Genomic DNA, 25,745 nt, shown 5'->3' on the forward strand with positions numbered 1-25,745 from the left:
TGCCGATGCCCTTGGCAGCATAGTAGGAGGCCACCAACCACAGTTGGCCGCACGCTGGCACACTCCCTCGCGCCTTAGTGTGATGATTTTTCTGGGTAATAATCAATATGAATTTGGGATTCAGGTGTTTTCTGGAAACTTGCATATTGGAGAGTCAAAAAGCACATGGTGGATACTTGGGTAAAATGAACCATGACAAAGAAAAAAAAACAACAAAATTGCTGATGAAAACTACCTGATTTGATCCAACTCAACATTCAGCACATGATCACTAACACGATCCCTATAGTTAAGACACAGAATATCAGCTTGGTGCTATGACAAAACAAAGGAAATTGGAGACCACATCAACAATTTCAGAACCAAGTTCAATTGTTTCAGATTCATCATGTGAGGAAGTTCTGGGGAAGAAATATGTGTAAGTCTATGGGGGTGACAAAGAGCCTATTTACATACTCCCACCATAAGCCCACCCTGAATACAGCTGTGTGTTCACAACCATTAAACTTTCAAATAATATTATTCAACGGGGTAGGGCCGTAGGGGAAAATTATTGTAGTTTGAAATAAATATTATTCCATAGACAAAGGACAAACGTTGGTTGGAAGAAATGATATTTTACAGAAGAAAGAAATCAGTGAATGAACGAATAACACGCTCCAGCTGGCAAGAAAAATTGCCCAATGCCCTTCTTCCAAAAGAAAAAAAAAAGACTATTTGTCCAATGGGGAAACAAAAAAAATGTTTTGCTACCAAGATTTTCTTTGTTTATTTGTATGATCTATAAATGAATTCATCAGTCACATGTATCTATTTACTCTTGTGTCAAGGAGATGTTTGGGCTCTAAAAGAACAATTCAATTTTTACCAATGCAGTTAGGGTTCTTTCCGGGGCCCCCATAGTAGATGTACGTGCCCCAGTTCCGGTTAGTACCATTCTGTACATTATAGCAGCCGAATTGCGAACTTAGCAAGTCTAAACTGTCTGGTGATTTGAGAATGTTGGACGAACCCAAAACTTGTATGTTCCTAATATAGCTGGCCTTGCCGAAACCTTCCTCTGGGAAGTGTCCACTACCCATCTGTGTGGAAGTTTGGACAGGGTTAGGTGAGTACACCTCGCCGCCCCACATGACGGAGGAGGCACTGTCTGCCAAGTAGGAGAATATGGACGATGGCCAATAGCCCACAACATAGCTTCCCACTTGCAACCACCAATTGCCTCCCTTCGGGTCCTGCAACCCACAATTTACTAGGAAATTTAGCTAATAGGTTTATGCATGGTAAGAGAACATTGTTATAGATCCCTTAAATGCTAAAATTATGCATGCACAAAAGTCAATGTATATCATAAGGTATTGCTCTTCGACGGGAGTGGAAGCGCAAACATATTCAGTTCAGTATATGTGATCCTGCTACTATGCAAGGGGAACTGAAGAACAAAATATGACAGCAGATGGTAATTCCATCACGCAACAATTTAAATCAAATTCTCTTTGTTTTACTATTTTATTATAAAAATACATTAACATCTATGTATAAGTTCAAATAAATGTTCTATCAAAACATATTTCATAGAGAGTATAATGAAATACTAGTTGCCAGTGATTTTTTATAAACTTGGTCAAAGTTAAAAGAAAAGATTAACTGCTTACAATGCCAAAGTAAACTATAACTTCAAACAGATAGACTATCTTCTAAGGCTAGAGTTAAGGAATCATGTTGAAAGAGCCCTTGCACAAAAGGCTAACTCATTAGTGTTGTATTTGCCAAAAAATATGAAACATGCATGAGTGAGACTACAAATAGGCTAGAGCCACTATATTTGATAGCCTGGGCTTAAGTCTGAATGCAGATTAAGAAAGGACACGAAGCTGCTGGCAAAGATTTTATGTGCCCATTCATGATTTTGATTTTGAATGTTCGTAAGGCTTTTGTATTTTACCTTCCAAATTAATATATCGATGTCAAATTGTGAGCCACCATAACTGGAGACAGGGGAGATGCTGCCACCGATTGCAAACTGATTGTTTGTCTGGATAAACCCTGGGCAGTTTAGGTTGTAACAGCCTGTTCTTTGATATCCATCACGCTACAATATTCCGAAGCTATAGAAAATTAGTGTCTCTTTATGCCATTCCCTAGATTAATAAAAAGGGCCTATACTAATTAATGAATAAAAACAGTAATACTGTGTTTTTCTTACAGTCCAGTAGATGAAGATTCTAGTATTGCTATCTCTATACAGCGACGGATAAACCTGCAATTTCATAGCGAGCACATGGCCATTAGCAACAATGAAAGAGAGCAAGTATGTAGGATGCTGGATTATATTATGCTGTGATCTTAGCTATCTATAAGGTTGGCAACCTAAGCTTGTTGTATTTCTAACTCCAGAAACTCTTTTCAGATTTTCTTAAGAATAAGGATTCTAGATTCTAAACTCCACTTTTCTATTAGTTAATACAATGATACAAACCTACATTTGGCCTTCACCGCAGTATTGGTGGTGTCAAATTTCCTTGATAATAAAACAACGTGCGTACTCATAATTTGATTTCCAAAAAGTGGAGTGCTTATATTAACATATCAATGTAAATATGTAACATTTTAGATCCAAGTGTATCATGATTTTAGTCAAAGTAACAAACTTTATAAATATTTTCCATTAACTATTAGGTTATATTATTTGTTTTGATATTGCAAAGTTCGGTAATTTCAATAAAGTTTTATCGGTTACTTTATAGAATTTTCAACATGATAAATATATTAAAACTACAGATTTAGAGGGTTGGTTTACATTATTTTTCATAATGGCATGGGTAATTTGGATGGAAATTTAGGAGTACAATAGATGATTCATTCATAATGACATATGTGAGCACTTTAGAAGCAAAATTAGATCCAACTGCTATTGTTTCCAATAATAATTGTGTCTACTGAGTCATACTCACGTAATCATGAAAGAAAAAGGTTTGCATGAATGAAAACCTACTCTTGATCCTACTCAAGCTCTAGCTCTTTCAGCAACACAATCATGTAGGCTGAAAAGGAAGCTTAGTAGAACCTTTTATGAAGATGGGTTTAATAAAGTTTCCCCTTAAGGTCTTACCTGCCATCCTACTTCAATGGTATTAAGGTCGTTGTTGCTATAGGACCCCCCACTAATCCAGAGTTGGGCCAAACTGAAGTCCTTGTTCTTCGAAATTGTTGGTTGCCACAAATTGAAGTTGGTTTTGGTTCCATAGTACTTACCCTCCGGCACTGCAGCTACGGCATACTTCTCAATGAGAAAGCAAGAGTCAAATGAGAAATTTCAGAAACACTAATAACAATCAATGGTGAATACTAATAGTACTGATGATCTGAAGGTGATTCTTGAATGACATTTTGTACCTTGTGGCCACTCGTCACACCGGGCTTGACAGGGTCATCGACAGAAATGAGTTTTGGGATGCTGCTGGGCATCTTCTTGCCATATCTCCCAATGGAATTGGCCCTCAGGACATCCTCCTCCTTGATCCTTCGGATTGGTACGGTGTTCTCAGGGCACTTGCCATTCTGATGCCATGTTTGGGTGATTGGACGCGCTGTCACTTTGGAGTCACCATGCAAGCCTTTAGGGTGGTAAGAAGGCGGCATCTGATGAAAGGTGAGGAAGGAGCACCATTGGGTGATGTCATGGTACATGCACATATATATGTGATGGTGTGAGGCACTGCACCGAACAGCAAAACGAAAAGGGAAATGCTCCTGCAGAGAGAGGAACCTGGATAGTGTGGTTCTCGAGGAGGGGATGATCAAATGCAGGCTGTTTGTAGATGTCTACACAGTCTATGATATCTCCATCTGGGCTCTGTTAATTTCTCAAAATCAGTTGTCGCAACCAGGTAGAAAAACAGAGAAGATTGCAAGCAAAATAGCACACATGACTCACGATGAACAGGATCAAACCCCACATGTCATGAGCACATGATGGCCATGAGCACATGTCATGAGCACAGGATCTTTCATAATGGCCCAAAGCTCTTAGCCTACCAGCTATGTTTGAAAATATAGTCAGCACAACTAATCTCTAGCTAAGTCTACTTAAGTAAAATATTAGGTCAAAATTTATTACATCTCTGTGATTCTATCTCTTCCCCTCATAGCAAGTATCTATACACTATAGAAGTAAGCTAGCCCATGCATGGATCCTACAATTGATATGGTCTCACACCTACAAACAAAAGCAAGCCAAAAATATTTGGCAAGGAGACTAGAGGAGCCAAGCAGTTGTGCTAAGATATATCTGTACCTCAAAGCTTGCGAGATGAGGCTTGTTGAGCCGCCGAAGGAGATTATGCACCTGCTGCCGCCGCTGCACCGACGTCCCTGCCGCTGCCGCCGCCGCACCCTCCAAGAAGAGAAACGCGCCAGCCACCACGAGGGCCACCAAGTACGCTCGCGTCGCTGCCATTGAGCTCCGTACAGTGCATATGCACGGAGGCAGCAGACGGGACGAGAGTGTTGAGAGGGAGGAGGCCGATGAGCGAGGGTTCCAGCGTTTTAAAAAGGTTACATGGAGACGTCTCCAAAAGCCTGGCTTCGGCGTATTTGGGATTGTTAGAGTATGTTTTTTATACACTTCACATGAGAAAGTTCTTCAAAGGGCATCGGAATCTATCTTTGGGGTGTCAGAGAGTATATTTTATACACTTCACATGTAACAGTATTTCTTTTAATCACGCACGCCGGCCGCCAGGACAGTAATCAGAGGTCAATTTCAGACTAGTTAGCCACTTTTCCATTTTGGATAAAACGTACAGTTTCTAAAACTTGTCATTTTTGAAATCATGCACAAAATTTCTCTTATGCTAATTAAGGTCCCTTTTGGAGCACTGGGAACTTTACTGTTTCCTATGCTTTTCATGTGGAATGAACTTATTTCTATGAAATTCTTGTACAATTTCCCTCAAAAAAAAAAATCTTGTACAACTCCTATGAAATTTCTGCGTTCCAAAGATGGCCTAAATGTGTGTATCAACAAAATCATTACAATTGAATACAAATCCAGTGGTCCACTTTTCTATAACAAAATCTGTATCTTGTAAAGCTATTTTTGGTTGTCTGGTAAATCTTTAATCATGGTGTGCCTCATAAACAAAAAGGTCGAAACTTTCTTAGCATAATTTTTTCAGACAAGTTTATCGTGACAACTTTGATTCTCAGCACAACTTTTTCAACAAAATTTGTTATTGTCCAACTTACTATCATGGAAACTTCTCACCAGAGCATTTTTAGCACAACATTTTCACTAATTATCTTTTTTCTCATAACAAAATTTTCAGCACAACTTTTTATTAGAAAAGAGAACATTGCACACAAACATCCATGTATAAACCTCTCTAATGTTAGAAACTTAGACAGATATAATTTTTTCGCTATTCACCTTGCTCATCTCTTGGAAGTAGGTAATACACTAATCCAAAAAAACTTAAAAACTTTCAAAATGAATTATTTACATGTTATTCAATTGTAGAAAACAAATTTAAAATTCAATTCAATTTGCATATGGAGCTTATAAGTGTGAAATCATATAACATGTGACTACAAGTTTAGTGTATATTTATCAGAAAAATTGTAGACTTTTCTAGACTTCTTTTTCATTTTGTTCTTATAGTTATAGGCGGAGCAAGCTAGGTGGAAAGGTGGTCCATGGACCACCCTAAAATTTAGTTTAAGTTTAAAATATAGTAAATAAGCTCTTTAAAATTATAAAAATGACACATATATAGTATGGTTTTACATCTAAAATGATCCACCCTTGCTCTAGACCCTAGCTACGCCACTGTTATAGTGAATAAATTTGTTGGAAGCTCCTAGAAACTTTTTCACGAGCTCTTCTATTTTGTTCCTGATGTCCTAGTTTATTATCTTTGGGAGTTTTTTCTGAAATATTTGGGAAGCCTCGAGATATATGTCCCACAGTCCGAATATTTTTCTGGATAAAAATTTCTAAAAAGTATTCCTCATGTCCCAATTTATCTTTGGCCTTGTTTAGATCCAAAACTTTTTAGATTTTGACACTGTAGCATTTTCGTTTCTATTTGACAAACATTGTCCAATCATAGAGTAACTAGGCTTAAAAGATTTGTCTCGCGATTTACAGGCAAACTATGTAATTAGTTTTTATTTTCATCTATATTTAATGCTTCATGTATGTGCCGCAAGATTCGATGTGACGGAGAATCTTGATAAGTTTTTGGTTTTGGGGGTGAACTAAACAAGGCCTTGGTCTCCACCACTTTTTAGTGAACCTCTTTTGCAAAAGAGTACATAGATCCGAGGTTTGCATAACCCTGACGACAACGTTAAGCCTGGTAGCAGCATGCACTACAGGATATGATTGATCTCTAGAGTTGACAAAAACTACTGCAAGCCATACCGAACAATTGGTTGCAAAGTTGACATTAAATTTGTAAAGTGAGCCGAGATCTTTCATTCGACACCGTCTTATGATTTATGCCAGTTGTCGTCTTTGCTTGTATATGAAGTCGTACAGGTACATGATTGGGGGTGAGAGGCTGATTGGATACAATGAGTCCAATTGTTAGCAGTGCAGCTAAAGATTGACTAAAGTTTGCCAACCACACCGTTAGTTGCTTTAGCTTATTTATTATAGTTGATTGAGAGAGACAAAAGTAGCTAATGGATTGAGAAAATACCAAAATGGCAGACGCACATACACCAAGGATAAAAGGGGCTTTTACCACGCAAATAGGTCCTAGCTAATTTAGACGGCTTACCTCCACTCTTACGTCCTAGCTCATCCAGGCACTAAGTTCATGTCTTAGTCCTGGACTCATGGCGATTTGTTAACTGCGTTGCGACAATAATCTTCATTGATGGCCATGTTCAGCTCATCGTTAGCCGGAACCTACTGTATGCTGAGCCTATTCACTTGAGCTTATCTGCAAGTCATTCAGTATTATTTTTCTCTTATAATAAATTCTTAAATAGTACTTTTAGTCATAACTTTTCAGTCAAACGAAGGTCCTAAAATGATGAGGTTAAACTTAGCATTACCCTAATAAAAACGATAAACCTGTAGAATCCCGCATATAGCCTGATCCTTCTGCTCACTGCTATTTAGAAAAATATGACAGCTAGCTCAGCTGAGCATCTCGACTTAAACTCCTAGGTCTAGGCAGCATGTGAACGATCGAGCAAATGGATTGATTCCTAGAGTTGACAAATGGCATTGTTAGCAGTTAATTAATTAAATCACTCTTACTAGTTATTAGCCATACCAATCGGTTGGTCGGTATAATTAATTGACATACAATTTGTTAAGAGATCCAATGCAGGCAGCAACACATGCGAGTCTCCGTCTTTTCCTGCAGCCACAATGTCCAATGATTTATGCCTGTTAACTGCGATGCGGCAATAGCTGGCGTATTGTAATCATGTGGTATATATTGACCTAGACGACACGGCCGTGCAATCGCCCTGCAAAAATGCATTTACGTTATATCACTACTGCAAACGAATATTTTGTCGAGGGTCCGAGGTTTTGCTGAGGGCCAAATTCCGGACACTTGGCACAGATACTCTTTGCCGAGATCCAGCCTCAGAAGCCTTTGGCAAAGATGTCCTCGGCAAATTAGGCCCGTTGAGTCAAAGCGGCCACTCCCGTCAGGCTTTGTCGAGGTCTAGCTGATAGGCCCTCGGCAAATTTTTTTTTGCAACCAGTTTTTGGGCCAAATTTTTTATTTTTTTATAAATAATCTTTGCCGAGGGCTCGAGGCCAGACCCTCGGCAAAGACCCCTTTGCGGAGGGTCCAAGGCCTGGTCCTCGGTAAAGATCCCTTTGTCGTAGGCCAGGCTAGACCCACGACAAATATTTTTTGTTTTTTTTTTGTTTTTTGAGCCTATCTTTTTGGTAATATAATACATTGTTTCAAACTCAATTTTAAAATTTAAACCAATTTTGACTTTTTTGTATTTATTAATTTATTTTGATTCGTTGATTTTTTTCGAATATTTCAAATATGAACTGCAGGTGCATGGAATAATGCAATATAGTATTTCAAACAATGTTATTCATGGTATTTGGTGTATGTTCAGTCTCTATCCACGAACTCGCATCAAATTTCGCGCATCTTCTTCGCGTATCATGACGAGCCATTTGCCGGAAAAGTATTTTTAAATTATATATAAAATCCATATGAAGTCCAAAAATCACGAGACTTGTCAAGATGTCATGTTATCCCATATGTAGGGCGTGGTAAAAAATTGAGATGGTTTCGAGCGAATTGTGACGTCGAATGTCTAAAACCTAAACATTTTCTTTTATTTTTTCAGAATACACTAGTCCATCAATCTATGCTCTCGCACAGGCCAGTTATATGTAATGCCTCTAACTAATAGAAATTAATTATATTGAATCGAATGTTTTTTGTTCATTTTTCGAGCAATAGACATCGTAGATTTTAGGTAGTCTGAATCAAACTATGATAAACTTATCAATTACTGTTTTATATATTTTCCATCCACACTCATTGTGTTTTTTCTTTGCATGGCAGCTCTATGTATGTTCAACACACATTTAGTTGAAACCTTAGATTCAACTACGGCGGCTGTTATTGCAGTTATGACCTCATAAATCTAAGTTTTCATTCTTTAATTTTAATATTGTTGATTGTTCAAATTTTGTATATCCACCAGTTAAGTTAATTTGTTTATGATTTTTGTTTGTTTAATTAACCCTGGCATGTCTGGCATCTGTGGTCCACTTGAGAAGGTACACTAACTAATTTATAGATGCAAATTTATTGTTTTGGATCCATAAAGTGTGACCCTTCTTGCATAAAAACTGTCACTACTGCTATATTCATCCGTTTTGTGTGCTTAAAATATGGTTGTCCTAATACAGAAAAAAAGTATCACTGCTATGTCTATCGGAATGGTGTGCTTAAAAGATGATCTTTTTCTTCTAGTGGTACAATTCATGCTTACTGTGTGAGAGGTCATGAGTTCAATTCTTCCTAGTAGTAGGCAACAATGCCCGCCAATAGTGAAATGCATAAGGCGACTTCGTTAGTCCCAAAATCTACTAACTCAATCGTCCGATATGCTCATAGAGGTACATGCATGCGTGCAGGGTTCCAACAAGTATCTACTACTGCTGTACTTCAGTTCGAAAAAAAGATATATCATGAATTTTTACACATACAAGAAAATTGTTCATTTCACAAAGTTTTCTTTAGTGTACTATATATAGTCAACAATGCATCCTATATTTATAGAACACAGTGTTTTTTAAATATTACTGACGGTCTAGAATTTGGCCACTTCATTGACATAGATATTTAACATTGTTTCTATCAATTACGATATTTCATTTTTTTTGTCTTATATTGTTTAGATAGAAGAAACAGAGTAAATGCCTGCAGCACGGACATGTAAAGGTGTGTAGGCACATGGGTCATACAAAGAACAGTGAAATTGCAAGCGAACAGTACAAACACAGGTGAACGGTAGTGAAAAACAATGAGCAGTAACGGAGAAATATTTAAAATTTGGATGAACAGTGCAAAACAAATTATGCAAAACATTTATAAGGTGCATTTATAAAACATTTATAAGGTGGTTTTTTAAGACCACCTCTATAAATGCTATTTATAAAGGCAGATAATATTTTTTTTAGGTATATAAAGGCAGACAAGTTAATAACTTTTGCTTCGTTTTCTTATCGATTTATATAGGTAACCTGGAAGACCGTCCCTACAAATGATTCATTAAAAAAACCATTTGATAAATATGGTTGGCTATAAGGCCATGTTTGGTTTCCCTTGCTAAATTTTAGCTAGCTAAACTTTAGTCACTTTAGTAGCTAAAGTTCTAAACACATTGACTAAAAAGAGCTAAAATAGTTTAATTTCATTACTCACCTAAGAGTAGCTAAAATAATTTTAGCTAGCTAAAATTTAGCAAAGGGAACCAAACAAGCCCTAAATCGAAAAATCTGCCTCTAGAATTGCCTTTATGTAGTAGTTATATCATAAATATATTAATCATATCTCGAGTTAAATAAAACAACAAAGGGCATTTGGTCTAGTGGTATGATTCTCGCTTAGGGTGCGAGAGGTCCCGAGTTCAATTCTCGGAATGCCCCTATTTTTTGCTATGTTGTTGTTAACTTTGTTTTGCTATTTTTTTTATTTTCTTTTTTCAATTCCTTATCGCAGCAACAGAGAACAGTCACTGCACAATTAGAGGGAGTGTAGTATCAAGGCTACAACATGACAATTCACAAATATTATATACTACTAGTTTTTTTCCGAAACATTCACACAATCATATATACTGTTATACATAGTGAAAGCTGCAGATTAATTAACATCGTCTCGTCGAATCACAGAATCATAGCAGCTATGCATGGTTAATCGAGGTGTTTTTCTTCCTCGGTTACAGATTTTACAACCGAAAATTCATTCTTGAGATGAAAACGCAATGCAAGCATGCATGAACGCACGCCTGCACACGGCCACCTCCTCCCTTCTGATCCCTTCTCCGATCCCTTTCTAGCGATGGATGGCGGCGCCGATGGAGAGGAGGTTGCTGGCGAGCTTCTGGAGCTCCTGGTCATGGTCGGTCATCACCGACGGGATGCCGTGCTCCTGGAAGCCGTCGTCGCAGGTGGTGAGGTCCGTCTCCACCGAGTCGAGGTTGGTGTGCGCCGTGTCGACGTCGCCGCGCTTGAGCGCGTCGTCCACCGAGTCCAAGCTCGTCTTGATGTCGCTGTACGACGACGTGCACGAGTCCAGCGCGTCCTTGGTCGTCCCGTCCACGCCCGGCGCGTTCATCCGGTCCGTCGCCGCGTTCATCGCCACGATCACCTTCTGCCGCACCGCCTCCATGGCCAGCTTCAGCACGCCCACGCTGTCCGTCGCCGCCGCCGACGCCGCCCCGGGGAGCCCGCCGATCGACGCCTCGCAGTCCACCGGGTACTCCGTCTTGGCGCACACGCTCTTGATCACCGGGCTCAGGAACTTGGCGATCGGCTTCTTGATCATCCCCGATAACGTCCCCATCGACAGCTTCGGCTTATTCCCCGCCGCCGGCAAGTTCGGCTGCCCGTTGGCGGCCACGTTCGGCGGAACCTCGTCGGGAGCGCCACCGGCCATGGGCTGGCTGCTGACGACCTGATGCTTTGAAGATAAGTACGGGTCGGCGGTGGCGGAGCTCTTGGCCGCCGGCGGAAGCTCGTCGGGAGAACCACCGGCTATGGGCTGGCTGCTGCTGCTGCTGCTGCTGACGACCTGTTGCTTTGGAGGTGCGTATGCATCGGAGGTGGTGGAGCTCTTGGCCGCCGGAGGAAGCTCGTCGGGAGACGTGTATGCATCCGTAGGGGTGGAGACCTGACGCTCTCCTCCCTTGGACTTCGGAGAAGACACGTATTGGCCGGTGGTGGTGGAGACGTCGACCGGCATGGCGTCATCCTCGTCGGATTTCTCCTCCTTGGAAGAGGGAGACACATATTGCCCGTCCGTGGAGACGTCGACTGGCGCAGCGTCGTCCTCGTCGGCGTTCTCACCGGATTTCTCCTCCTTCTTCTTCTTGTTTTTCTTCTCCTTCTTGTGCTTTTTAAGAGACGTGGCTTCGTCCGAATCGCCGCCGGATTTCTCCTCTTCCTTCTGAAGATATGAAGATGCATCCGAATCAATGGATTTCTCCTTCTTGTGTTTCTTGGGAGATGTACTGTCCAAATCATCATCATCGGATTTGTGCTTCTTGTGTTTCTTCTCTTTCTTTTCCTTCTTAGTAAGAGATGCATCTTCGTCAGAATCGTCAGTCTTGGCCTTCTTCTTTTTCTTCTTGGAAGATGTAGATACATCAGAATCATCAGATTTCTCCTTCTTTTCCTTCTTGGATGATGTAGATTCATCCAAATAATCCGACTTCTCCTTTTTTTCCTTCTTTACCTCCGCAGGAGTTTCCTCCTCCTCCTTAGCAGGAACTAGAGACGACGCAACATATTTGTCAGGTTTCTGATCATAGGTGTCGGCGGGCACCGCCGGCGAAGCTTGCGCGTTCAAGGTCTGCTCCTTGGGCTTCTTGGCAGCCTTCTCCAGTGGTCCATATCCGTCGAGGGACAAGGGCTTGATAGAGCCTCCATGTTCCTCGCCGGCGGTAGCAGCTTCTTGACCGTTGCACACCGCCGGGACCAGGGACACGGTGGTGGCGACGACGGCAACGATGAGGACGAAGGGGAGGAGAGGCACCCTCATCGTGGCCCTTGGAAAGAGGGTGGAGACGGTGGTGGCCAAAAGTTTCGACGGGAGGTCCTGAAGGGAGGAGGGATATTTGAATCCGGAGGGAAAGCCAACGATTGGCCGTATTTGGCGGGAGACAGGAGGGCATGCTAGTCTTGGATTTTCCCGGGAAAGCATGAGGCAACGGCAGCCATTAACCTGTAACTAACATAGGCCTTTGGAATCACGCGTTTACCCTGAGAATAGCAGAGGCAGCAGGCGACATGCGAGGAAATGTACGAGAGGAAAAATAGGCCTAGTTGCAGTTTTTATTGTTTGGGTGGGTAATGATGAGCTGTCCACCACACCTGTTGCCACAGCAAAAAGGCATACTGTTGACACTCAAATTTGACTCATCAAGATATAATTTAGTAAATATCAGATATAGCTAAATTTTATGGTGGTTGGGCGCAGAACCTCCTGGTAGGTTGGTACCACCTTGTCTCTGATTTATTCTTACCGTCTGATCGTGTAAAATATTCGCCATAATTAATTTATTTGTTTAAGGGTTGTATGGTAATTGTATAGCCCTCTGTCCCTCACCCCCACACCCCGCGAAGGGGCCGGTCACCCGCCCGGTCATCCTGCACGAAGGGTTTACCATCACCATGCCCTCATAGCCGCCGCCATGCCCTCGCCCCTATCGCTGACGTACACCTCCCATACAATGGTGGTGTTGAAGGCCCATCCTAGCTTTTGGCATCTACACAACCATGGCCAACAATGCCGTCAGGAACGACGAAGTCAAAAATCTGAAAGACTTGGCCTAGCTTTATTGACGCTACGTGTGCCCACCTGCCTTCCTCCAACAACCACATCGGCGATCACTAGGTATACCTCCTGAACCCTAGCTCCATCCCCCTTGTCTTCCCTTCCTATTGTGCCCAAACCTTAGTTACATGTTACAACCATATAACCTTAGTTCATCAGAGTTGATTCATGATTCTCGCATATTTAACATTATAGCAAGGAACTTAACCAAAAGACCGAGGATGCAACCCTCACTAGCGCCGGATCCGTCGAATAGCTAGCCAAGATCAAGGTCCATCACATGGTGCAGTAGCTCCACCTATGTGTCCTCCTCATTGGCGTCCAACGCGAGGATATTCAATCAGCACGTGTGCGCTAGATCCATGCACCCCTTTTGCTAGATCTGCCAGGGAACCAATCAAGATGGACGCTGAGGCCACAATGCTCTATGAGAGAAGGTGTGGAGTCTGTCTTGTGCTCAGCAGCCTAGATCTTGCATCCTGCACCATCATCGTTGGATCTATGTGGTCCCACCATTCGCTGGAGACTAGTGAGGAGGGGTCTGCATGACCTCGCCACCACCACTGCCACCACCCTACCCTCGCCCTCACACGTTGCTGCAGCCACAGGCACGTCGGAGCAGTAGCCATGTGCAGAGAAAATTCCAAGGGTAGGTGTGGGTGGAGCTGTCGCCATGAGCATCGTGTGTTTGAGCTGGAATGAACTATGTTGGCCGGAAGAAGATATTTATCCAACTATACTACTTCAATCGTCCGCCACAACTATAGTACTCAAAATAATATCCTTCTAATATAAATTTATCATTTTACCCTTAATAGCATGAAAAGTTCAAAAAAAATAATGATTTTTTTGTGCTAGTACCACTAATTTGGTATGCACCAGGTGTATATGGTCCCACCAATTTTGTATGCACCTCCTTGTCCTTCCCCTTGGTGCATTTGGTTTTTTAGCCATCAAATCGCTCCTCACCTATGGCCCTTCTTAGTAAATTTATGGGTGTTGGATCCACTAATATATCTACATCAATCTATGTGTGTTTGAGTAGATTGAGGTGGAAACTAAACTGAATTTTTAATACAATCCACTCTAATACACATAAATTGAGATGGATAACCCTAAGTCACTCCAACACATGTGGATTAAGGTGGATACATGAGTGGATCCAAACAAGACGTAAGAGGGTCCGACTAGGAAGAAGCTTGTCCGTAAGGAGAAGGCCGGTCAGCTCAATATGTGCTTCAGTAACCAAAGAGCAAGAACACAATTGCTTTCCTTGAAAATGGTACGAGGAAGACTAGATATCATAGCTATGTTGCTCATCAAAAGCATTTATGACAAAAAGCTCAAGGACAACAAGTAAATGTGCCTGCGGTGCACCTTGTGAATCAGGTACAGACACAAGAGTGAGCCTTCAGACAATCAAATATTTTAGGTCACAAATTTTGTTAATATAATTTTTTTTGTATATTTACTTGGTGGATTGGCAGCAACCTGAAGTGAAACATGCGAGGATGACTGGCTATCGGGGTAGACACTACTGCTGGTAGTACACGGGGCAGGATTTCTTGTGTGATACTAGAAAGTGGTAGTTCGAATCGAAACAGGTAAATTTCTTTATGTGGCCGTACTTTTAATTCCAAACTATTTTATGATACAATGTCCCATGGCCAAGTTTGATCAAACTTGTGCTTAGGCCACTTGACTTAGGAAATTATAGTGTTTACTAAGTTTTCTGGTTAATTGGTTGGTAGACACTTGAGTAAGTCCCATTGTTTCTTTGGAGATTATTAATTCCTGAAACAATATGTTGCTCTAGATATAATTTTCTTAGATGCTATGTCATTGGCAATTGTACTACAATATGTTTGAGACACAAATTGCACTCAATGGCAATAAAAAGTCTATTCTTAAAAGTATTGTTATTTCTCTCTTATGGATAAATATATATTTTTAAATAGACACGTGTGTGTATTGCACGTCCTTGTAAGATAGTTTGCATGATGTTTGCTTGATTGAGTGTGAATAAATCTTTCTAATAGACACGTGCAGGTGCCACGTGCATGTCCATTAGTCTCAAGAAAACAAGTACTCCCTCTGTCTCAAAAAGACCGTTGTTGTTGACTTACATCTTGTTTAATCATTCATCTTATGACAACTTTTTGTATAAATATCATCTATTTTGATATGATTTATTTGATCATTAGAGGTACTTTAAAAATGATTTATCTATTTTAGAATTTGCACACAAAATTTTTGAATAAGATAAGCGGTCAAACGTGATTGGTCAAAGTAAATAACGGTCTTTTTGAGACACTGAAAGTACTGCTGGCTGATTCGTTGTGAGAGAAAAACACTGCTAAATGGTTGGCAGATTTGGCTGATAAACTCAAGCGAACAAGACAACAAGGACTAAAATTTAGGAGATGCTATAGGTGTCATATCGGGTATCACATTGAGTGTCGCATAGATGTTCGTATACTAATAAGACTAATTATAGAAAACCATAACTAATTTGGTAGATGAATCTATTATTAAGCTTAATTAATCCATCATTAGCACATGTTTTCTCCATATTCATGGTCTAATTACGCTTAATGAATTCATGTAAAAAATTATTCACAATTTATACAATTAGTTTTATAATTAGGCTATATTTAGTTCCTCAAATTAGTATCCAAATATGCGACGTGATATAGACTACAGCGGGTGGGAACCGAACACCTCCTTAAGCTGTTGACGCAAATGATCGAATTAAATGGCACTCGTGGCTTACTTGGGCCTAGCCTGGTCCATGTAAAATTGGCCCATGTCCTGTCCTGCTACGAAATGATGTGATGTTGGGCTAGCGTCTTTTTTTTTATTATACCAGAACCTAACAAGCAAAGCATAGTTATTAGGATCGGACCGGAGATTGAACCGGCGAGGTCGTCGGTTCATTGGTTCACTGGTCTAACCGTTTTGAACCGGTTGAACCGCCGGTTCAATTGTTTTAGACCGGTTAAGTTGAGCCGGTCACAAATATATTGAACCGGTATAAATATGTATGCTATAATTAATAATTAATAAATGGTAAATAACACAATTTAATTGTTCATACATATGCAAATACATATATAGAATCCCATGTTCTTAAATTCAAAACATACAAGCTCCATAAGTTTTAGTGCGTTGTAGTTGTTTTATAAGATATATAAAAACATATGATGGAGCACTTGCGAATTGGTGCAAAAAGGACATAAATACTATTTCAAATATTCACCACTGCAAACCAATCTTAAAATGCTAAAATAAATTGTATTATTGTGAAGAGCTCTTTGAGATAATTAAAATGAATATATTATTTGTCTAATTTGGAGTTGGTATCACAAAGCTATACATTTTTTAAATTTAAATAAAACTTTAAAGGCGCTGACGTCAACACGTCCAAAATTCAAATATAGCGTGAACCACCACCGGCGGTAGCAGCCAAGCAGAGGCTGGCGGGGCCCACCCACAGCAGATGCATGCACAGTTGCACACACGCCACCCACCAACCAATCAGAAGCATGCTGCAGTGCTACACGTAGACAACCAACAGAAACCGTCCGGTTCGCATGGAACCGTCCAGTTCGTCGGTTCGTTAAAAAACCGCCCGGTTCAACCGGTTTTTAGCGGTTCAATTATACGGACGGTCTTTTAAGTGAACCGAACCGGTTTAGGCTCTGGTTCGGTCTTTTAGCGGTCCGACCGCCGGTCCGGTCCTGTTCAAATAACTAGGAAGCAAAGTCGGGACGTCCTTGTCCAAAACCAACATGGGACAGCATAATCAATCCTCTTCGTATCTATTAGTCACCTTTTATTTACAATATATGATTAACAGTGAGTACATGAGGTATTCAGTTACATAGCAAAGCGCCCCACCTTATTTCACCGAGACCTCCTCTAGCTTACACGCTCATGATTCCAACGTTTCATCAATCCTCCCATCCTCTCTCATATCCACTATTTCACTGATGATCACGCCAGCCAGCTTTGTAAAATATCTCATTTACCAGAGTCATCAGACTTCTCATTTTTCTGCCTTCTCTACACCTTCTAGTTAGGATATGCAGATTTCTCTTTCTTTACCTCCGTAGCCGAGGCTGTGGCCGTGTCAGCTTCTGCATTGGACTTCTGGTCGGTGTCGGCGGTCACCGCCGGCGTGGCTTGCGCGTCAACGATCTGCTCCATGGCCTTGTCAGTAGCCTTCTCCGGTGGTCCATATTCGTAGAAGGACAAGGGCTTGACAGAGCCAGGTTGCTCGCCGGCGGCGGTAGCTGCTCCGTCACCCTTGCTCTCGGACCGCGAGGTGCACACCACCGGGACTAGGGGCACGGCGGCGGCGACGCCGAGGACGAGGACGAAGGAGAGGAGAGGCGCCCTCATCATGGCCGGCCCTTGGAAGGAACGAAGGAGGGTGGTGGCAAATTAAAGGTGTGGACGGGAGAGGTTGGAAGCGAGAGGAGGGATATTTGAATCCAGAGGGAAAGGCAGCGATTGGCCGCATTTGGAGGGAGATGGGAGAGGGCATGCTGCTTTTGGATTTTCCCGGGAAAGCATGGGGCAATGGCAGCCATTAACTAACACACGCTTTTAGAAGGAATAAAGACTATCTTATAAGAGTATAATATAGTCTTAATGAGCACGGTTATTATGGTAAAAAAAAAGTTGTTGCTTCAATATTTCACATAGAAAAATCGAAGTACTACGTGTGCTTCAGTGCTAATTGTGACTACTTCATTAACATTCATATAAATAATAGTGACACATACCAACAGAATATTGCAAACATCATCATACTCAAGACTCAATACATTGTTTTCTAGTTACGGTTGCAAAACACAAATAATATTACAGTCTCCTTTCTTATTCCTCCCGTTACAACACAACACACTGATATATACTCAATAGAATAGATAAAAGAAAATAGATACTAATAAAACAGTTAAAAAGGAAGCAAATAAAACAAAGAGAAGAATCGGATCGGCTACCAATAATCAAGGTTGTCGTCGAATCGGCGATATCGATCCGGGCGGCGGCTGCTGCTGAGGATGACGGGTGGATCGGCGGAGGCTCCGGCGGCCGGCGGACTCGAGGAGCATGAGGAGGCGCTCGGTTTGGTTGTCGAGCGCGGCTACGCGCGCTGCAGCTCCTTGGCGAAGGCAGGGTCCTCCCAGTAGTTGCACTTGAACATCTTGTCGTTCTCTCTGCACCCACACTCCACATCCGACTCGTCGTCCTCGTACTTCCTCTTCCCTAGGACCACCACATGCCGATGGTGGCGCCGCTGTTTCTTCGCCTCCCTCGAGCTCGTCTCACTCTCATCTATGGTTGGTGGCCTCTTCGTCGTCTTCCTCGTCGTCGTCGTCCAGGACGACGACATCACCAGGTTACTACTACTGTTGGTAGCCGCCGCCGCCGCCGCTCCCTGCGGTGGTAGTGCAGGAGCTCCAGTGCAGCTGCCGCCGCCGCCGTTCATGGGTCTCAATGCCGCCTAGCTAGCGGGTGATTTTTCGTCGGAGATGCGATATATGGATGGATCGCGATATGGTTGCCAATGCAACGATGAACGTGCAGTGCCACTGAAGGACCGAAAACGGCGACCAGAGAGGGGTGAGTGGGAGTCTCAAATTTTCTCTCGAAAATATTTGGCCACTGTCCCTAGTTCACCACCAAACGCGCAACAACTCCAAATCTAGAATACTCACGCCAACTGGTGGCAGAAGTACCTAGAGAGATTCTTTAGGACTATAGATACTCAATGCAAGAGACAAAATACAAATCGAAATCCAAAGGACCAAGTTGTGCGCAAAACGGAAAATCAGAGCCAGAGAAAATTCATTAGAAAATCGCCAAGAAAAAAAACGGACAGAGTAACAGCTTAAAAATGGAGCACTCTATTTTACCAGCGAGAACTGGATCCCTGCAAAACAAATCACTGAATTGGATTTGCTCAGCACTCGATGGTGCACGGCCTACCAATCAGCTGCAACACTAACCACACCTGCAGAAAATAAGAGCATACACAATATCCACTAGAATTCCAAAGCCGAAGTCTTGACTGGCCTTTTCAAAGTAAAGCACTAAGCACACACTGCTGAGAAATCAAGGCGAGCAGAACCAGAGCAAAAATACCAAAAGGCACAAGCACAACAATGGAGGAACTGCTCTCCAACTTGCTGCAGAACGGTCACGACAGGAAGCACATAAATAAATAAGAACGAGCTGAAACCATGAAACTACTGGTCCTAAAAACTGCTTCTGAACCAGACCAAAAGAAATACACAGGAACAGCACCAATCAGAACGCAACTCAGAAAAATCAAGGCAAATAACACTGAAGAGAGCTGAACACCACCACGCAAGCAAGAAGCAAACTTGGCCAATCAAAATCAAGTAAAAAATACACACATGCTGCTACCACGTGCACACCAGAAAGAATAATCAGCAGGCTTAGGCAAATTGCTCCCTGATGAGCGCTCCATGCTGCACAGGACTGAGCATCCTTCCTGGGCACAAGGCCAGCTCGTCCTGATTGCTGGACGCAGAGAAATCGACTGCACGAGAAACCACTCCAGTAGTCTTCAGAGCTCGCGATTCAAAAACAAACGACGACGAGCAGAAACCAAGCGCAGATGAGCGGACGAACCTCCATCTCCCAGGGACGAGCGGTGCTCTGGTGAGCGCACACGGCAGCTGGGCCGGTGTTGGTGCCGCTGTCACTGGACCCAGGGGCGCCCCTACGCACGCCTGTATACGAGTGCCCAAGAACAGCTCACGAACAGAACAACGAGCAGAGGAAAGCGGCTCCAAAAATCCCACAAACCTGGACAAGGACTCAACGATTCATTCCCAAAATTTGGATAAATGAGATTCAACAGGCCACGAAACTATTCTCCAAAAATTATTGTTTGAGACTGACCCAAACTCCAGAAAATATTTTGATTGGACAAAGAACGAGTTTTTCTCCTCAAACCGAATATCGGATCGATCTATGAGCTCATGTGAAATTGAAGTGATTCACTGAATGAATTAACTCAGCACATGTCATAGCTCATCATGGATCAATCGAAACCCACCAAAACAACTCCACAAATGGAAGAAGCAAGAAGCAGGAAGAAACGAGAGTCACGAACAGCAGACTCAGAACACCCAACACCAGGAAACGAACCCCAGAGGGCAACGTGAGGTAAGGGCCTCACTTCCCATCAGATCACAGGTTCCAAACACAACAATACACAGATCAGTCTGAGGATCTCTCTCGTGCTCGCGTTGGTAAGAAAACCTAAGTCTAAAATGAAAAACAAAAATGAGAGAGAGACAGTTGGTTTGGGGCAGCCCCCTCTCTTATTTAGAGACTATTTTACATTTCCTATTTGCCCTTAGATATTTTTGAGCGAACTAGCTAGCTCCAGGGTCATTCTAGTCCAACTCGACATGACCTAAATCCGACGGCCACGGCGCCTTCTCACCGGTAGCCTCGCTCCGAAGCAATCTCACCGATGCCGCCACGTGCCATTAGTCCGCATCGGGACCTCCGCCCGGGTTTTGAGGCCCAAACCCGCGAAACCCGCTGCGAGTAGCGTAGCCCGTACGCGTCCCCCGCCGTGTACACTTGCGCTTATCGATGTCTCAAGTGTCAGCCACCGCAGCTGGCCACCCGGTCGTCTGGTCCGTCAGTCCAAGCCTCACGTCCGCCCTTCACCGCAACCGGTCTGTCAGCACGGCACGCCCCACTTGACCTTCACCCGACCGCTACCACCACATCCAGACTCAACACCTGCACATCATGAAGCCAAGAGACACCGTTTCGACACATAACCCTGTGCCAGAATATCAGTAGAACCACCGAACCAACAAACCACCAAAATATTGGCATGTTGACAATCGCTCATCACACAACAAGAGTGCTCCACAATGGTTATGTAAAAACCATGTGTTCGCAGCCACGGCCATATTTTAGTTATAACTAGGATCATGCCCGTGCGTTGCCACGGGTGTTAAAATCTGAACAATTATTCATATTTTCCAGTTATCATATATGGAAAAACACTTTGCATGCATTATGGTATCCATTCGAGTTTAGACATAGGCAACCAAAACAAAATGGTCAAACATATTGTAAGCCCAACTTGCAATTCACTTTAGCTAAACGCCTCCTTTGAAGCCAATGATGAAAAGTCTACCATTAATACTTAAGCAGTTTAGATTGCAATGGAGATATGATCCTCTAATATTTTTCATCTCTCGTCCAGTACCAATGGTTGCTTTTACGCCATGGCCACAATGATGCAAAAACTATGTTATATTGCTTCCTGCGACCTGAGCAGCATCCATCTTGTAGCTTGACCCTGTTGTTGTGACAGAAGAGGCACACGTGAAACCCACAAGGGCAGGGGGCGAAGCTTCAGTCTGTCTGGTCAAGTTCGTTGCAGCTTCCATCTCTGGCCAACACTTAGAAATGATTGCTGAGAAGTGGTCTGCTTGGAGACATTGAACTCTTGTGGTAGGGACTGTCATCAACATTAAGTGCATCAGCAGCCATTTCCTAATCATAGCCAAGATTTGAGGAGGGGAGATGGGGCATTCCAATTGATGAAGCTGTTGCTTAATTGGTATATTTACCTGGTCCAATCTCAAACAAAATAATGGTAATATTTTATAGCAAACAGTCCACAACAAAACACAAGTTTTTTCAGCTATATTACCCCAATAAACCAACAGACAACTAAACAGGCTATTCATAAGTTACAGAGATCATTTAACAAAGCAGAATGAGCAAATCACTTTATTGCAAAAGAAGTGAAAACATAGATGGATTTTGCCTGCGTTCCCCAAGTTGATTGGTCCATGTTATCTCCAATAAATAGCTTAACAATCCAACACCATATCCGCACTGCCTTATCCAATAATTAGCATCAATTTTTGTTATGAGTTTTAGGCCTCCCTGTTTTCCTTACAGCTATTCCTACAAAAGTAGTATATCTAGTCTCTTTCAACATGTGAATAGTCACCATTCTTTTCCTTTCCTGCCTGCATAAATTGTTCAAAAAATAAACAAAGATCGATCTCACAGACATTTTGCAGTGCAGAGGTAACCTTGTGATCAAGAGAAATTACCTTATTTTTTTGCAGCAGCATTACATCACAAACACATACACCTCAAATGCAAATGTGCAGAACATGTAATAGGGACATGTGCAGAATCGACAATGTCCGGCACCGGCAACAAAGAACAACAACAAAATTAACAGTGTACCCTCTATTGAAAAAGACTGTAAAAAAAGGAAGCCACAGGGAACTGCAAGATACTCATACGAATGAACTTGGTTTTGTCCTACCAGGCAACACCATACAGTGTAGGGCTTGCAGAAGCAATTAGCTGAAGTATCTGAATTTCGACTGGGAAATTGATAATGTCCCTTTGGATCCAAACTTAATTCAGAACCTAAATTGATGGAAATGTACACTATTAGTTGTCATACCTTCTATTTTCTGTACTTTTTGATTCATTGGATATGCGTTGCTCGCACATAAATTCCAGGCTTTCAAACTACAATACGATATATGATGAATGTCAGAAAAATATATCAAACAAATTACCAAACAGATCAACATATGCAATATAACTGGATCTTCCATGTAGAAAAAAACAATGTGCCAATTAATTTTGTTTTATTATCCACGGCCATTCGAATTATAGCTTGCCATGAATTTTTCAAATCTTGCTCATGTTTAACCAGACAAAATACTCATCGGATCAGTATCGGTTGAAACAAAAATTTCTCTACAAAGAGGTTTGCACAACAGTCGAATCCCAAATTTCAGGATGCTTGGTTTGGGGAATCCCTCAATTTGAATAATAGTCTAGCCATTAATATATCAAATCCCAACCGGTAAGCATTAATGGTTTGGAGACTCACCCGAGGCAGTAGATCGAGTAGGCTTCAGCTACAACATGACACTCTTTATGAGCTGCTGCACAATGAATATTGATACTTCTGCAGAACAACTCCAAGATCAGCGCTCCTCCAGAAGTCGGCAAGATCGAGAATCGCACCTGTGACCTGCCCCTCACGTCTTCCTCTCTCCTTTAGGCCACCTCCATTGCACTCATCATCCTATGCATCATCCACACATGTCCTTATCAGGCCGAACAGATCCATCTCTTTCACATCGCCTTGCTGTGCCTTGAGTGCCGGCGGCAGCCGGGAGGGGCCGAGTGCTGTTGCTTGGAGGGAGGGGGCTCAAGCGCTAGCGTCACTGCGTCAGTCATGTCCACGGCTCTGCATCGAACAATAGGGTCAGTCCTTTTCATCGAACAGGGGGCACTCCTGCTCTCCGACTTACCTATGCAGAGCGTTGGAGCTCCGCGGTCTCCACAGATTGTGCGCGGCCACCGCGAGCGTGAGGAATGAGGTGGGTGGGGGTGAGGCCGGGGGGGCACGGACCCTGGCGGCTGCCAGGGCCATGAGGAGCGAGGTGGGCAGGATGGAGCCTGGGGAGCGTGGCTGGTGGATGAGATTGCGAGCGGAGATTTAGGCTTTCCTTCCTTTCCTATTTTTACGGGAGAAGAAGAGGCGCTGGTAGGAGTCTGGGAGACTGAGAGCGAGCGCGCCGAGCGCCGGGTGGGGCCTGGAGCGAGCGACACCAGGTTGCTGTGTGGACGGAATAGTTTTAGATGTTTTAGTTGTGGAGATATAGCCAAATTAAGACCAGACTCAATGCATAGTTTCATGATACAGTTACCAAGAATGTAAACTAGGTAACCGAGCCATAAGAGTTTCATGGAGATGAAACTCCTCTCTCATCTGATGAAACTCCTTCATTTAATGATCCTGCCAAGTCAGCAATTTTGCTTATATGGCATCCTATTTAATGTGCATGACACTCTCATGAAACTTGCATTGAGACTGGTCTAAGCAGGGGCTGACCGTCCTGCCTCCTGCGTACATGGTGTGTAGTCGGACTCGATCGGCTTGACGGCGATTGGACGGAAAGAGAATTCTTGTCCGATCGAGCTGATGAGTTGAATTTACTGTGGCCAACCGGCCGGGTCGATTCGACATGCTAGCTGCGAACGGCCCAATGCAAATATAAACCTAAGGAGGAGATGGATGATCCATTTGGTTGCTCGCTCGCATGCAACTCTACACTGAACATTATTCAGATGGGGAACAATTCCCCCCCCCCCCCCCTTGATCTTCAAAAAAAAACTCTACATTGAACATATATATAGTTTGTATTTTGTGCTTTCACACAAACAACCTTTTTTCTCCTCTTGATGAAATACACGTCGACGAACGTGTTCTAAAAAAAACGTAAACAAGCCGGTGAATAGTCTTGGAGGACCATATATTAGTTCGTTATCTCTCACTTAGTTTGGAGTTACAAAACTTCACAAACCGCGCACCACTTATGTTATTAGGGCCTAGCGCGAGCCGAGTCTAAGCCTATGCGTGTCATATATACCTTGGCAAACGCACATGTGTGGCTAACCTTCCATCTTGTTTTAACCTCACAATACATGTAGACAGTAAGTGAATCTCCAGTCAATTACTCATGCAAGTTTAATTCTTGATTGGATGAATCAATTTTGGTTAAGAAGATATTTGCTAGTATGCAAGCTTTAATAAAAAGCTGGGGGCATATGACAATTAAACTTGTCTGAGCTTGGGCTTTTTGGGGTGGGAGGAACTGGTCGAACTAAGTTTGTAAAAATGCATAATGGACTTAGTTGAGACGATTGAAATGTTTATGTAGAATATACCTAGTTTGGAGTCTGCATAAGGAAATTACGGTTTCAAAAAGAATCACCCCACCAAAAAAAAGTTTGGCAGGCAAGTATGAGTTTGAGATTGTATTTTGACAAGGTTTATAAGGTCATCCTCAGTGAGGGTTTCATGACTCAGTTTTCAATACATTTATATTTTAGAAATAATGCAGAAGAGTTTTATCCCCATAGTACTCTCTCTACTCCATTAAACTCTTATCACCTCTCTCTTCATTAATACGATGCCACATTAATATATTTAATATACATGAAACTCTAATAAAACTCCACTGAGACTAGCCTAATGACACACCGCCCCCTGTTTAGAACTACATGGGACCACGACCATTGAGATTTCCAATGCAACTAAAGATAATGCAAACAAATCTACATTTGACCTCGCTCCTAATCTCTTCCAAACCCAATGTTGTTGTTCCTCTCTCTTCATCCAAAGACCAAGCACTAGTGTAGATAGGGTAGCAGTACCGGTTACATAACCGGGATTGCGAATTCAGAACTGACACCAAAAACTGAAAGCCTATTTATTACTAGTGAAGAGTGACGCCCTAAGGTCCTGTTTAGATTAGAGATGAAAAATTTTTAGGTGTCACATCAGATATGTCGGAAGGATATCGGGAGAGGTTTTAGAAACTAATAAAAAAACAAATTATATAGCTCGTCTGGAAACTGCAAGACAAATCTATTAAGCATAATTAATCTGTCATTAACACATGTGGGTTACTGTAGCACTTAAAGCTAATCAAGGACTAACTAGGCTTAAAAAGCTAATCAAGGACTAACTAGGCTTAAAAGATTCGTCTCACGATTTTCAACCAAACTGTGTAATTAGTTTATTTTTTTATCTACATTTAATGGGTAGGGAAC

At 42.3% G+C, this 25,745-nt stretch overlaps 2 protein-coding genes, 1 long non-coding RNA gene and 1 other non-coding gene across 5 annotated transcripts; 1 reads left to right on the forward strand and 3 right to left on the reverse strand.

Moving 5' to 3' along the window:
- LOC8082095 lies at positions 858-4,543 on the reverse strand. Its single transcript, XM_021462178.1, has 7 exons — positions 4,298-4,543; positions 3,770-3,856; positions 3,397-3,642; positions 3,113-3,280; positions 2,207-2,260; positions 1,946-2,092; positions 858-1,235 (listed from the first exon to the last, which is right to left on the reverse strand). The coding sequence occupies exons 1-7, from the start codon at positions 4,457-4,459 to the stop codon at positions 858-860; spliced, it is 1,242 nt and encodes a 413-aa protein (XP_021317853.1). The 5' UTR covers positions 4,460-4,543.
- On the forward strand, positions 10,088-10,159 carry TRNAP-AGG. The gene has a single exon. It is a non-coding gene; the product is annotated as a tRNA-Pro (tRNA).
- Positions 10,288-17,503, reverse strand: LOC8082096 (uncharacterized protein DDB_G0286299). Its single transcript, XM_002451207.2, has 2 exons — positions 17,178-17,503; positions 10,288-12,092 (listed from the first exon to the last, which is right to left on the reverse strand). Exons 1-2 carry the CDS (start codon positions 17,475-17,477, stop codon positions 10,569-10,571), a joined length of 1,824 nt encoding a protein of 607 aa, XP_002451252.2. The 5' UTR covers positions 17,478-17,503; the 3' UTR covers positions 10,288-10,568.
- LOC110435444 lies at positions 21,128-23,655 on the reverse strand. 2 transcript variants are annotated; one of them, XR_002453135.1, is made up of 4 exons: positions 23,438-23,655; positions 23,011-23,373; positions 22,208-22,640; positions 21,128-21,600 (listed from the first exon to the last, which is right to left on the reverse strand). It is a non-coding gene; the product is annotated as an uncharacterized LOC110435444 (long non-coding RNA). The 2 variants fall into 2 exon arrangements; XR_002453134.1 differs by having other exon boundaries at positions 21,128-22,120.

Source organism: Sorghum bicolor, chromosome 5, assembly GCF_000003195.3.
Source record: "Sorghum bicolor cultivar BTx623 chromosome 5, Sorghum_bicolor_NCBIv3, whole genome shotgun sequence".
Lineage (NCBI taxonomy): Eukaryota > Viridiplantae > Streptophyta > Magnoliopsida > Poales > Poaceae > Sorghum > Sorghum bicolor.